General features: G+C 41.5%; 1 protein-coding gene across 1 annotated transcript in view; it reads left to right on the forward strand.

Moving 5' to 3' along the window:
* Positions 1-10,097: 10,097 nt before the first annotated feature.
* mad1l1 (mitotic arrest deficient 1 like 1) overlaps positions 10,098-15,292 on the forward strand; it is a 70,989-nt gene continuing 65,794 nt past the window's right edge. Inside the window, exons 1-9 of the mRNA XM_085784442.1 lie at positions 10,098-10,262; positions 10,880-11,032; positions 11,137-11,277; positions 11,458-11,637; positions 11,746-11,870; positions 11,989-12,070; positions 12,529-12,659; positions 13,792-13,906; positions 14,839-14,900. Coding sequence (XP_085640568.1) covers positions 10,889-11,032; positions 11,137-11,277; positions 11,458-11,637; positions 11,746-11,870; positions 11,989-12,070; positions 12,529-12,659; positions 13,792-13,906; positions 14,839-14,900 — 980 coding nt within the window. The 5' untranslated portion in view covers positions 10,098-10,262; positions 10,880-10,888. The remainder of the gene's footprint in view (positions 10,263-10,879; positions 11,033-11,136; positions 11,278-11,457; positions 11,638-11,745; positions 11,871-11,988; positions 12,071-12,528; positions 12,660-13,791; positions 13,907-14,838; positions 14,901-15,292) is intronic.

The following is a 15,292-nucleotide window of genomic DNA, read 5'->3' on the forward strand; positions in this document are numbered from 1 at the left end:
GCGAAACAAAAACATGAATGGACGTGAACATAGAGACACTATATAGTCATGTTTGAACATAACTCCGTAGCAATCTGTCTTGGATATGTTGACATATTTCACAAGGTAAATAGAGGGATTCTTCCTCTCATCCTCCATGTCTGTACAAAGTTTCATGGCAGTCTTTCAGTCAGTGGTTCAGACAGACAAATAGGCAGAAATGCACAAAGCACCATAGCTATATAGCTCTTGAATGAACCTATAATTAATATCTAAAGAGAGTAGATGTTCATATTGTATCTAACCTCATTTGAAAATGATTTTCAGCCCTGAAGATAAAGTAGTACGACTACCACTTATCGTAGCTACCAGTCTGTCCTTCTCTCACTGAAAAAAAGAACTAATAGCAGAAGGAAATTATCATTCTGTTGAGAGAAAAAGGGGAGAAAGCCTACAGGAAGTGTTAATGTAGAGATACAGAAAGGACACATTTGTTGAGGACTCAGGTAATCTCTTCATCTGGTTCTTTCACCTTGGTGTGTGTGAATGAAACTGAACAGATGAAGACAGAAAACCGTCCTTTTCTTAAGCCCTCAAAGGTGCTGGAGTGGGCTGATGATGAATGAACTCACTGTTGGCCTGCTAAAGTGGTTCATCACTCAGAAATGCATCAACACACGCGCGCGCGCACACGCACACACACACATGGATTAATCGAAAAACAGAATTTCCTTTGAGACTTTCTTAAAGCTGCATTTTCACACGCATCAATATGTTTATATCAACTGCTGGTTAAATGGCTGTGTAATATGACAGGATGTTACTCAGAATGATGAACTCACAGTGAATGACAGTTCACTTGTGTCATTCCTCCTCCTGAGTCTTTTTGAGATCTTTCACCTGAATGTCCTGGTTACACAACAACGTTAGTGATTAGCTGGTGAGAGTGAATCAGTTAGTGGCAATATATGCAAAAAAGGTTGATTACTACACTTTGGTTGAGACCAAAACCAATCTAAAAGGAGAGTGAATATTGAGCTTAACTTTAATCAGGTTGTCAGTCATGTCGGTCTAGATCAGGGGTGTCAAACATGTGGCTCGTGGGCCAAAACCGGCCCACGGGATGAATTTGCCAAGTGTGAAAATTACATTAAAGACAGAAATTGCACATGTTTTTCTCAAGAAATTTCAGGTTGTTCATAAAATGTTTTGTAAAAGGATAATTCATTTAATGTAATGTACTTCTTTGCACTAAAACAAAGAGAAAAGTTTATAATTCTTGTTATTTATAGGTTAATAACTTAATATGCTACCGGTCCGGCCCACGTGAGATCAAATTGCGCTGAATTTGGCCCCTGAACTAAAATGAGCTTGAAACCCCTAGTCTAAATGAATGTTACTGTTGCTGGATGTGTAAAACGCTTTGTATAAAGACACGTTAGCTAACAAGCAACGTTGTGTAAAACAAACAGTGACGCACTGGCGATAGAGCAATGTGGGCAAATGCCACAACGACTGCATAATGATGCGGGCGACCCACAGGTGCTGAACATAGACTGTAAAAAGAATGGACGTAGCATCCGTGACGTCACCCATTGGTTTTGGGGAGTCGTTTTTGTGACTCAAATATGGCGGCCTGAACAGCGCCATGTTGGATTGGCCGGCCGAGAACCCGCCCACTGGCCTCGAAGCAGCTGTCCACGGAGCTGCTCGGACCTGTCACTCAACGTTTCCACGCCCTGATTGGCCAGAATTTTAACCTAATAACAGTAAAATTGTAGAGTTAAAAAAAAATTCACCCCCCCTCAGAGTGTGTGCGGGGGTAGAAACTATCGTTTGAGATGAAAAAACGTTCTGACACCAGGCTTTTAACATGTTTATTGAGGATGTAAAGTCGGCGATTTTAACACGGGGGTCTATGGGGAATGCTCCCTTCTGACACCAGCCCCCAGAGGAATCCGAGGGGATTGCAGTTTTTTGAACGCGGAAGTGAGCTTCACTTCTCAGACCGACAACTGCCCCCTTGGTGCTGAAGCTAACCCCCCCCCCCCCCTCCATCTCTGCCCCTGAATGACAAAAAAACATTGTAAACGTCTTGTAAAACAACCTGAAAAGTAACTTAAATTGGTTGTTTGAGGACTGAGATGCATAGTATGGTTAGACAAGAGGTATTCTGATACGTCTAACTATGAACTGACTGTGGTGTTGCTTTCCACCAGATCTTTGTGGGTAAAAGTGTTAATTTTGATGCTGAACTCACAACATTTCTTCTCAAGTAGGTAACAGCTGCTAATGCTAATGTTAGCCAATATCAGCTCCTTTAATATTTGGATGTGACGGTAAGATCAAGCAGGTGAAAATGTAGTCTGAAGGTGGTTTCACTTCCAGAAGATTTATTGCCTGGGGTTTATATTTGATAAGATGCAATGGGGCACAAAGGGCTTAAAAGATTTTTACTGATTTTAGTTTTCAACGGGCCACATGGAATAATGACTGTCTCATGACACTTCACCTTCTCTACTTGCGCTCTCGTTAATCCTCATCCTTTGAAAACCTGGGAAGCCTCTCCCACCTGGCCCTGCTCCAACCAGTGTTTAATTCTCTGCAAAATGTATGCGGGAGGACGTAGCCTACATGTTGTGTTCCAAGCATATTTTACTTGGTTTGCAATGCATCAATTGATTAATACGTCTTGTACCATGCTGTATGTACGGATCTGCCTGCATGTCAGCACAGAAGAAATCACCAAGCCAATAATAACATTAATATTGATGCAAGTTGGAAGAATCCAACAATGTTAATTTCTCTTTATGATGTAGCCCTCTGTTTTCTATGCACTGTGATGTGTAATATTTTATCCTAACCATCCAGCCACATATTGATCCCAATCTAATGAACAACTGAAATTGCGACTGGATCCTCCTTTTTACATTTTTTTTTAATGTGCATCCACATCCAATTCCAGATGTTCTACAAAACCAGCGGCATGATAATTTTTCATTCATGAGAGCTTTTCTTTTTCATTGCCTATGGATGGTGAGCTGTGTGTGCTGCATGCAAGTAAAGCTGCTCTCCTCCACGTGTAAAGTTTCAGCACAAAGGCGAACGTGGTGAAGGTCTTCATCATGGATGACGAAGGAGCAGGAAAAAGAAAAATCAATACAGCAAAAGTGTTGATTGATGAAACTGACTGCCTGAGGTATGAGGAGACTCACTTCTACAGAAGCCGGCCCCTCCTACGCTGACTCCCTGCTCCCTCCTGTTTTTGCGACTCGGAGAGATGTTAGCCCTCCATCCGACTCGCACATAATCCCACCAAAGCTATCAGATCTACAAAGGTCATGGACGAAAGAGTCATTTCCTATGTAGATCACAGAACAAGGCGGAAGAAAAATGTTTGAGGCTTCACTGATTACTGAGCATAAACCTAGAAAGACTGCGTTTTAAGTGCAGTTACATTGACACGGAGTGCAAAGCTGCACACTAAAGGACAGAGGAGAGGAGAATAAATCATGTGAAGATAAGATTTACTGCACTGTACAGTAATACACTTGACTATAGAATCTGTGTATTACATCATGTAGTAAAACAACCAGTCTAATGCAGCATGCCCTCTGCTGGGGTCACACTAATATCAATTTGCCAACATGCCAAGTCAGTATGAAAAGTTACAGATGAATGTTGAACAGTAAACAAAAAGGCATCCAGACGGAGTTAATCAAATTGCTGTTAGCTCCACAGTTGTGGATAAATGCTGACATAAATTACCATAATATTACTGCACACACCCATCTGTGAGACCGGGGGACAAATTAACCAATATCTTGAAAAAGTCAAAGCCATAAATCCACAACGATGCCCCAGTAACACAAACGCTGACTTCTTTTACTGAGATTTTTTTAAAACTGAGATTTACTTGAGATTATGGCCAGAAATCAATTTTCCTGACAGATAGTGCACTGCACACATATATAAACATTGAAGCCTTAGTACATACATGGGTTTAATAGGATATTTGTCAGACGGATCAAAATCAACAATAGACTTGCAGCAATATCTTGATTTCATTGTGTTTCATTCAGAAATGTGTTGGTGCTTATTCTGCCTGCATTCAACTCTGTTGTAGTCTCTTCACATTATTGTCTTCAGTGTCTTTTTTCCATCCCAGTGCACCTTGGCAGATGTTGACTGTCATGTGTTTGCCACTCAGGGGGGAGTCGTTGTGTTGACTTGAACATATGGTGAATTGAACATTACATGCACTGAGCCTCGGTGCATATAGCCTCTCTAACTGCTGATGAAATGCTTGTTTCAGTAATAAGACACAACCGTTGGAGGTTATGTCTGAGTTCATGAGAGCCGTTCTTTACCCAACAACAATAACATGCTGATTCAATGACATATGGTTAATCTACAGACCATAAAACCACAATGTCCTTTGTTTGATCTCAACATAGCTCCCCTCCACTTTCCGTAAGTCCCAGTAATTATGAACAAACAATAACATAAAAAGGGAGAATGACTGCCAATCCCGCACAATCTGTTTCTACTAATGAGTTCAGAATTGGTGAGAGAATACGTCTCCATTATCGTGTTAATATAGTTTGTTCACGTACTGTAACAGAAAGGTTGGCCTCCAAATCCCTCCACATCAGCTGCTGTATGCACACTGATGTTTGTCTGCAGTAAAGTCTCTGATGACAATGTCAGACAGAGCTACACATAAATCAACCAATTTATACCTAATATATGCATCGGATGCATTTTTGTCAGAATCACATTATTGATCTCCAGAGGGAAATTTCTTTTGCTATAAACCAAGCTCCCAAAAGAAAAATCGAAACATGGAAATGTGGAAAAATGGAAAAATGAAATGTAACATACATAAGAATTAAAGAAGTTTCTAAGAGAAACTGAAAAATTAAACAATATCCACCCCTTAGAATACACATAGATCCAATAGCGGGGGGAAAAAAGCATATTTTAATAATACTAGATTGTCCCATGTTGAAAATTAATATGCACTGGTCTGACATTAGAAACAAGAAAACCAAAAGTTTCATGAGACACAGTGAGAAGTATTAAATAAGAATGACAAGCACGTTGTCTGTTACTGTCACTCACGTCATCATTGTCCTGGTTGAAACAAATAAAAATATTAACACACAGTATATGAAAAAATTGGTGATGAAAAGTCAGGGGGTGGGGGCCTTCAGGGGCCCCAGAGTTCCTAACAACGGCCCTGCCTTCCTGATGATCTTGTTGAGTCTGTTTGTGTCAGTGCAATCAAAATTAATCTGTCATATTGAGTGGATGAATTGTTGGCCAGTGGTCTGCAGTTGAAACTACTATGGAAAGTAAAACTGTCAGTGTCGGGTTTTATTAGTATCTATTATGCTTGACATGACTTTTGGATGATGTTTGTCAATATTAATGTCATCAATCTTGAGCAGTATATATATTTTCTTTTTCTTTTTAAGATTTGTGTCTAACTGCGGAAACCAAAGGACCTTTGCTTTAATTATTTTCCTGCTGAATAAGCAGCGGAGCTCGGCTACAGCTGAGCTCAAGAACAAGCGCGGTGGATCATCACTACGACGTAAGCAGTTGCTACCTAACCCAAAAGAATTTCATTACCCTGAGGGCCACTGATGAGCGTATCATCCATTATTGATCCTGTAGATGTTGGCGTTCGGATCAGCCTTTAAAAATCCAATGAGTGGAACTGCAGTGTCAGCGTATACCCGACCGTACAACATTCGCAACACACATCGCTCCATATATGGAGTGAATTTAGAAATGCTGCTTATCTGGATGTGTGTTGTAGCTCTTTTTCCATGGCTTGCTCTCAGCGTTCCTCACTACGCTCCATTTTCTTCCCTCCACTTCCTCTGCCACCTCTGTCTTTTCCCTCCATCCTACCTTTTTAGCACCACCATCACACCTCACTACTTCTCCCAATGCGAGCATGTGTTGTTTTTTTTCTTTTTTCATTCCTATTCCCCTTCCACTTACTCCACTCGCCCGCTGCACCAACGCCTTGATGCTTCTTATTTTCCCATGCCAATCAAGCTGCCCAACCGATAAAACACATCTGCACAATTGGTCCCGTCTCAGCTCACATAAGTGGACAGACAACAACACACACGGCACACAACTCTTATCTTTTAACACAGCCAGTGATTCCCAATGGAGTTTGCTGTTGGGTAGAGTATTGATCACAAGACAGGTGAGTGACAGCCTGTCATGGAAATATAATGCAGACATCACACAATCTTTTATAACACACGCTTCTTCTGAAACGACTGTGTGTTACTTTTACACATTTAGGATGATGCAGAGGAAAGTTGATGGTTTTGTGATGATGTGCCCTGTGCCTTTGTCGACTGTCAGAAACCACCAAGAGAGGAAAAAAATCCGTCTCCTCCCCTCTATCTTTCCTGCTCCACTGGGTTTGCTCATTTCATTAATTAGTAAGTACAATTTATTTTTCATTTCTTCTCTGATTGTGGCTTTTTTATGCACCATCAGATGCCCTCGTGTCTGTCTGTCTGTCCGTCGTCGTTTTCTAGGTACATGCACATGCGTGTGCACGTTACCCATAAACTAATATTGTTAAAGTAATCCCTGAGGCACAGGAACACTGGAAGCCTGAATCAGCTATCGACTCTGTCCTCGTTCATTAGAGGAGTATAAAATCACTACTTTATTGATTCCTCTCTTTAACCTTTGCCTCGTTTGATCTCTGCCGTTGTTTTCTGCCAGTCTCTCCACTTTTTTTCATTTTTCATGTCTATATTCTCTCTCGTCTCTCTTCTGTTTTCCCCCATGCTCCTCTGCCCTCAACTTTTTGGATCCATTATGGTGACAAAATCTCACCTGTTGTCCTCTCTTTTATCTGTGTAATATCGTCTTTTCTCCCCGATGTCCCTGTCCCTCCTCTGTCTTCACAATAGTCACTGAGGCAGCACCTCGTGTCTGGATGACCTTGAGGTGACCTCTCTACTGTCTGCTGTGAGTGAATGATTAGCGAGTCATGATTTCACCGACTGCATTTCTGTTTCAGGGGCCCTCACACACATACACATGCAGCCTCCCCATGCAGAAGGTGTATGTTCTGCATCACGGCGATGCCTGTCACTTAGAAATCAAGCATGACGTTAAAGGGATAGTTCAACATTTTGGCAAATTGGCCCATTGCCATAATCCCTATATAGCAGTAGGTTTGTTACCTTTACTAATTGTTGGTGCAAGCTATTTTTAGAACGGTGGAGCAGAGCCGCAAGCTGCTCAGAGCTACGCTACAGAGGCTCATGGGATTTCTTAGTTTCCCTCATCAAACTCATCGAATACACAATCCAACAACTCCAAAACGCTCTGGTGGACAAGTTGTGCACATTTATCACGCTATGAGATAATAACAGAACGTTATGAGACAGAGTTGTTTTAGCGGTGAATACAGAGACTGCTTGCCGAAAAACTGCCCCTGACAGAACGTGCATCAGCGGTTTTGCATGAATTTACCTCAAAAACAACTCCATGTTCCGTTATTATCTCATAGTGTGGTGAATGAGCAGGTCACAACTTGTCCACGAGAGTGTTTTGGAGTTGTTGGATTGTGTATTGGGAAACCAAGAAATACCATCAGCCTACTGCTATGACTATGGGGATTACGGCATTGGGCCAATTTGCCAAAATGTTGAACTATCCCTTTAATAAATGTGAATGCACAATTAGGAGACATGAATGTGAATGTCTAGAAATTAAAAAGGCCATTTATATGCAGTGAAGCAATGAGGAAATATGTGAAAAGCTTAATAGTCTGCTGTAATTATGTGTTCTCTGGGTTTAATGGCTCTACTAAACTGCCTGATGACCTTTGATGCCATAAACCTTTTTTTTTCTTATGTCAGATCCCGATTACTAGTCCACACCAATCCTGCAGCAGTAGTTAATTGTAAAGATGTAAAAGGTTGATGCTTCTGCCAACATGACAAGGTAACAAAATATAATGTGGATTTACATGTCAACTGCCTAACCCTTTATAATTAACATAAAAACTGGCATAGTATTTATGTTTGTGGTGGTGTCTACATGCTGCGAGTGCAAAAAGCCACTGAGTGCAAGACGGCTTCCTGTGAACTGCTTTTACATTTTTCACAACAGATGGCAATGAAGGGCACATCTGCAGGCACTTCTGCTGATTTACTTCTGTACACTGTGTGTGTGCCTAACATGTGTATGCGCATCTGAATGTGTTTTTCTGTTTTTTGTTTTTTTTTTAATCTTGTGAGCGTGTGTGTGTGTGTTTACGTCATCTTCCGGGGATCGCTTTATTCAGGGCGACCTTAGGAGGGTGAGGGCAGGTGGAGACGGCGAGGAGAGCCACAGAATACACATGAGAGACGGTAGGGGTGGGAGTGGGAGGAGGAGGAAGAAGAAGAGGAAGAGGAGGAGGTGGGGGTTGAATGAGTCACACTCATTGACAGATAAAAAAAAAAGACACTGAGAAGGAAAAAAAGTGTTATTAGCCAGTAAGCAAGGGATACCGTGGTCCAAGAAAAGGAGACAAGAGGAGAGGGAGGGGTGGGCAATGTGATGAAGACAGTGAACCGAAACAGACGGAGGACTCTTGGGGGGGAAAGGATTAGACAGAAAGAGACAGCGACAGAGAGAAAGGGGTCTCCTGTGTCATCCTGAAGAGGACATGTCTTCTGTCTGACCTTTTCAGGCGAAATCACACCCGTCCACCCTCTCTCCCTCTTGCATCTCACCTAACCATTAAAAAAAAGAGTCTCCCCTCGTGACTCCCTCTAGCTTTTATTTCATGTTTTCCGCCTCTTTTCTCACATAAATATTACTGTGCAAGGGCAACTGCTCTGACCTCCCGCTCTGCTGCCGCTCTCCACTGGGAACTTAGTGTGGTAAATTACTAATTACAACTAATTTGACATTGCTGTGAACCAGGCTTTGATAAAGATGTTAATGGCCAAGAAGAGACAGTAAGGCAATTATTACTATAGGCAAAAAGAGAAATGAGAGAAAAAAGATACCCCAGTCTTACTGGATGTCATGTCTACTCTGTGTTTTCTCTTTGCGTTAAGGTGGCACAACTGCTCAGTGTTTAGCGCTTTATCCTCCAGGTGAGGCTTTGGTCCTTCCTGAGCCTCTTCTCCCTTGGTGTTTCTATGTTTTCTGTTGTCATTAGACCATGTCACATCACGTCACAGAACTGGAGTTGATCCTGTTGTCTGTCAAAAGCAGTCAAATGACTGTCCTCCTGGGACAAAATGAAGTATTTATGCAGAAGTAAAGCAGACGCATAAGAATGAGTCACTGCTTGTTACGAGTTTTATTAACATAGGCTGTGTGTTGCTAAATCACATTCTTTTGCAAGTCACTTTGAATAAAAGCATCTACCAGATGAGTCAATGCAAATGTAATGTAAATCTAGTTCCTCTTAGGAGCAACTAGCCTATAGTTTGTTCCAGTTTGCCACTTAAACATTGATTGTAAAGCTTCGGGCTAAAGCATTGTGGCCCAAATGGTAATTTCACATCACCCAGTAGCAATAACCTACTGCTGCCATCAGCCCAACCTTGTTCGCCCAATTAAAAAATTGCCATCAGTGCTTTGTATAGCCTACATCAGTCTGCTGTTGGGTACATTGTCAATTTCTGTTTATTCACATAAGAATAGCTAGTGCTTTTTATTATTAAAGATGCAATCATAACTTGCTGTTGAGCGAATATAAATTAGATTTACAATGAAATTATGCTATTGGGGTGAAAGAATGGCTTGTTTGACCTCCAACAAACCACTTTCCCTCACACTGCTGTGTAAACTGTAGCAATGCTGCTCTCTGTGGGATTATCCATGCAACTACAGTCTGAAGTTGCACACAAGCAGTAGACTGATGGAAATATGATGAAAATTGAGAAATATATCAATATCCCTGAGCTTCATTAAAGACTTTTAACTTTAGTAATTTTATTCATTCACTACGGGGAACGAGTCTGTTAAGTTTCGCAAAACAAGAAGCTGTCTCCATTCTCATCCAGCAGCAACAACATCATCATCATCCTGTCAAGTAAATCTCGCGATACTATATGAAGTCTCGCGAAGACTCATTCGAGCTGAACTGGAGGGATTTTCTGTGTGTGATGTGTGTGTGCAGCTGCAGCAGAGCAACTTGCAACCAAGCCAAACTAAACCGGCTAGCAGAGCAAAGATAACTTATCAGAAACTGACCGACTCCTCTTCACAGACGTGTCAACTCTGAGGTGAGGGCTTTACTTCGAAGCGAGACGCCATTAAACAAAAACTACCTGGTTTTTAACACAGTAAGTTATTAGCTCGATAGCGTCTACCAACCTACCGAGTTGCTGTAGAAACTACTGGTGATCATCACACTTAACATGTAACGTTAACTTAGTTTTACATGGGAACTGGACAGCAGATTAAACAGCTAAACACGGAGATACAATCTGAAATGTGCCATAATCATTTGACGTAACTACGCGACTAAATGTTTGCTTTTGTTTTTAGCCGTTAGCTTAGCTGTAGCTATCGCATCCAGTGGTAACTTCTGGCTGTTTGGCAGTTTGTAACGCAAATCCTGTGAATATAACGAAGTCTACTCATGTGTTTGAATAACAGAAAGATGATGTGTAAATGCGTAATGCAGCTTGTTAATTCCCCATCAGGATGAGTACATCTATATATCTGCAATAGCCAGTTAACTTTGACTCAACCTCATTGTTGGTCCTCCTTTCTGATTTGTCATTGACAGCTGAAAAGTTTAAGCTGTGCTGTTTTGCATCTCTGTGGTTAAATCTTTACAGTCTCGTGCACTTCATCTGAACCTCTGAATCTATTTCTGCACTGTAAAACACTATAGACCCTCAAAATGGATTTAGAGGACGACACCACGGTGTTGACAACCCTGAAGTCCTTCAACTCCTTCATCAGCCGTCCAGAGCATCCTCAGCGGCTGTCAGACCACTCCGCTGGGACTGGAAACCTGCAGGCACAGTACAAACGCAGTATCGACGTATGTACAGATAAATTAACAGTATCATTGATAAGTTGTGGAGAGGCACTATTCATATGCACGCTTTGCACTGACACTCTTGTTTTCTTTCCCCTTCCATATAGCTGCTGGAAGCGGCGGAGAGGGTTCACTCAAAGAATCGCTACCTTCAGTTGGACCAGGAGAAGAAACAGATGGAGCTGAGTCACAAACGCGCTCGGTTTGAACTGGAGAAGACTGCTTCAGACAGCGCACGAGACTTAGAGGTATAGCTCACGCATCCATACATGTTCACGTAATAGAGAAGGGCACATGGTGATAATGGAATCTGATGTTTTCAGGTTTTCCTCACCTTAGTTTTCATAGGAGATCTCACATTAACTTGCAAACATCAGAGAAAATACTGACTTACATAAATACCTATTTGTTAAACTTTTATTCTACAGCATGAAGTTGACAGGAATCAGGAGCTCTTGGGACGGATTAAAAAGTTGGAGGAGCGAGAGGCCGAGGCAGCGAAGAACTTATCAGAGCAAGTGGAGGCAAACCGTGCTCTCCGTAAGAACCTGGGGGGCCTGAACAAGAAAGTGGAGGAGCGAGATTCTAGACTTAACACTGCCAACCTGGTACGAACGAACCCACACACACACACACACCCACTCTCATACATACACTTTTCTATTCTGGTCATGTCTCTTTTCTAATGTTGGCTTACTTCTGTAATCCGTTCCCAGGCCGTCAGTTCTTTGAAGGATGAGATCAGAGAGCTGAAACAGAAGATTCAAAACAAAGACTCGACAATATCTACTCAAACCCTGGAAAACCAGGAATTGCAGGAACAGCTCGATTTACAGCGCAGGTACAACACACACAGACAACCACTTACTTAGCTCTAGTTTCATGCTAATGCCCAGTGAGCCATATTGCATCAGAGAAATGCTGACCACACACTTCTGTCTGATTGGTATTTTAATCAGGAAGTACCAGGAAGTCTCTCAGCTTTACCAAAGTCTCCAGGCTTCCCAGTCCTCCTGCTCAGAGCACGTCATCAAGATTAAGGTACAGTATGCTGCAGTAACTTACAGTGTTGTCTCAGAGTTTCATTTTTTTAAAATTTCATTTTCATTAATCCGTTTATTTGTAATGGGACTCTGCTTATTTATGAACATACACATAATAATTTGTTGTAAATATGCCAGATTTAGCTCAAGAGCTCCATCTGTAGTCCCATGGTCCACAAATAAAATTACAATAAGACAAAACAAAACAAATGATAAGCATAGTACAAATACAATACATTACACACAATGGTTGCAGCAGTCGGACGGAACAGAACTGAACTGAAGCTTGAAGCATTGAGGCTGCTCTTGTGGCATGAGGTCGCTGTTGAAACAGTTTCATTGTGAAAAGACGTTTAACAAAGGCAAGGGCTCTAATGTTTTTTTCCGTGCACTGATTGAACACATGTTTACTGTTGTAATTTTCTCTTTGATGATTTCTCTTTTTACTGTCGGCAGGAGTTAGAGACACGTCTTGCCTTCCAGGAGCAAGACATTGCGATTGTGAAGACTGTGAAGTCGGACGTGGCCAGGCTTCCAGATCTGGAGAAGGAGCTGAAGCGTCTCAGAGAAGATAATGCCTTTCTCAGGTTAATTCAATTTTTTTAAGTTTAATATGGAAAGACTTGAGTGTCAGAGTGTTATTCCACTTTACTAAAAAAGATGGACTCAAACCTTGTGACATTAAAGCCCCTGTACGGAGCTTTTAACTGGATACGCAAAAGTCTCTGGTTTCTGCTGATGTGTCTCTGTTACCTACAACAGCAAATGAGCCCATCAGTGTGAAGATACGCTATTTCTAAGTAGTCTAATTCTATACCTCTGGAAGGCATGGTCGGGTCGGACCACTGACGAAACGATACAAATAGAAACATTACGCTGCTTAAAAAAAAAGCAAGTCCCGTCTTCTTTCTGACGTTTCCAAAACAAATCTACACGTGACGGCCAGACAAACGTCTTCATGACAGTGGGAAATGCAGTCTTCATTCTGCCGCTTTTGTCCACTGGGGCCGCCAAAATCAACACTAAATGAAAAAGGCTTTAAATGTGACCACCTCACAATGGGTCCCAGAAACGACACGTAATTTGTTCAGGGTTGTGCTGTATGTATGCAAACACTGTGAAGAGGTGAAGAAGAAGGAAAAGTAGTTCCCACGGTGAAGCTGAAATAAGTTTTTCATGCATATGGATTTTTAGCTGCTTCTTCAGGTTTCTAAAAGTTTCTTCAGAATGAGACACAAAGGTGAACTGCAAAGAACCGAAATAGGAAGAGTAATGCCAGGTTTAAAGGTAACATCATTGACACCATCCATCACGACTGATAACATCTATTGGCTAACCTCTGCAACACAAAGACGCTGTAATTCATCTGAAATAGAGGAAGTGAGATGTACATCTTCTGTGCCCTTTGTCACTCGAGCACATCGGGTCCCGTTTTAACTGTGTAATCTGGGGGTTTTAGTGTAATCAGATTAATGCAACATATTTTAAATGTGTTATCCAATTTTCTGCTCTAACCTTATCATTTACAGCAATCTATTTTTTGCGCATGCATAGATGCAGTCCCCGTGATCTCAGCACATCTGAAATGAAGTTTTTAAAATCGCGTCAGAGTGTGAACGCAGCGAGGAATCACAAGCGTGCCGTTCCTACGTCTGTCACTGAATACCAGAGCTTTGAAGTCAATTTTGTGTGTGTGTTTTTTGTCTTTGCTCCATCCAGGGAGAGCAGAGAGAACTGCCGCCTGCTGAAAGAGGAGGTGGAGGGGTTGAGGAGGAAGCTGGAGAGGATGGAGAAAACCAAAGAAGAGCTGGTCAATATGGAGCTGGAGAAAGAGGTCAGTTGTGTAGAGCTGTGAACAACATATTGATATTCACGATTTCACATCACTGTAATGTTTCACATGTTTTCACACAAAATGGAGATTTTAAGAAGTCCATTGTGTTTATATAATAGCTTGACACATATCGTTAAGCTTTTTGACCGACCTTTCTTGATGCTAACACTTTGTAGTTGTGCGTTTTAGTTCTGTTGTGTGATATTTATGTAACTGAGTGAAAGCAGCTTGTAAAAATATTGTAATGCTGCCTCATTACATTTCTATTCATTGCTTAAAACCTAAATATAAATAATAGATCATTTGATCTATAATGGAAAAAAAAAGGCGCCACTTGGATTTAACTAAGCTAATAGGTCAGAGCCTCCCATTGGATAATTACTGCATGGATGATTATGTTTCAGCTGGCAACAACTTACTGTATCTAACCCAGACTGATGCAGTCTCATTTCTTAAACAACCATGTTAGAAGACACATCCTGTCGTTGTGGAAAAGATGTTAATCTGTTACAGAAGGGTCAAATTATTGGCATCAAGCAAATAAAACATCTAAGGAGATTACTGTCCAACACATTATTACAAATTGGAAGAATAGTGGATTGGCCATTGAGAATCTTTGGGATGTGCTGAAGAAAACTTTGCACAGAGGTCCGACTCTCCCATCATCAATAAAATTAATGCAACTCTGGGCGGAAATAAATGTTGTGACATTGCAGAAGCTTATTGAAATGATGCCACAGCAAATGCGTGCTGTAATCAAAGCTAAAGGCTAAAGATTGTGTGACTTTTTTGGGGGATGGGCATTGTAGGAGTCCATCTCTAACTTGCACATGTCTCTTTGTGTCTGCACCTGACTGTTGTTGTGAAAACATGATCTGCTTTCTGTGTATTGGGCAGATATATAAACTGATGATTGTTTTTTCTTTTCTTAGAGGCTGGCTGAGAAGCTTCAGGCCTGGGAGAACCTGGGACAGTCTACTGGACTCAACATAAGGTGAGATGATGTGAGGGTTTGTCTGAATGTGTGACTGTGAGACAGAGGAAGAGAGGTTAATGTATGTTTTTTTTAATGGGTTTGTTACATAAATATTTTTAAAGAAAAATGAATGATATGTGCTACCGCCAAGTACCACTAGGTGGAGCTGTGGTCCCTCCAAACGAATGTGTCACATCACTGTGGATCGATTCCACCGGTGGCGTATAGGTGTGTGTGTGTTTTGTGTTATACCTGCGTACGAGTGTGTCTCAATTCATCCAGTCAAAGCTGGTAATGAGAGAATGATTGCATGTTTCCTCATGAGCGGCGGAGCGGATCTGACAGATTATAAACACTGCACCCTTGTCCAGTGCATGCATGCGCACATACACGTACGCACACACACACAC

This window comes from Trachurus japonicus, chromosome 1, assembly GCF_045865225.1.
Source record: "Trachurus japonicus isolate A0001 chromosome 1, Traja_1.0".
Lineage (NCBI taxonomy): Eukaryota > Metazoa > Chordata > Actinopteri > Carangiformes > Carangidae > Trachurus > Trachurus japonicus.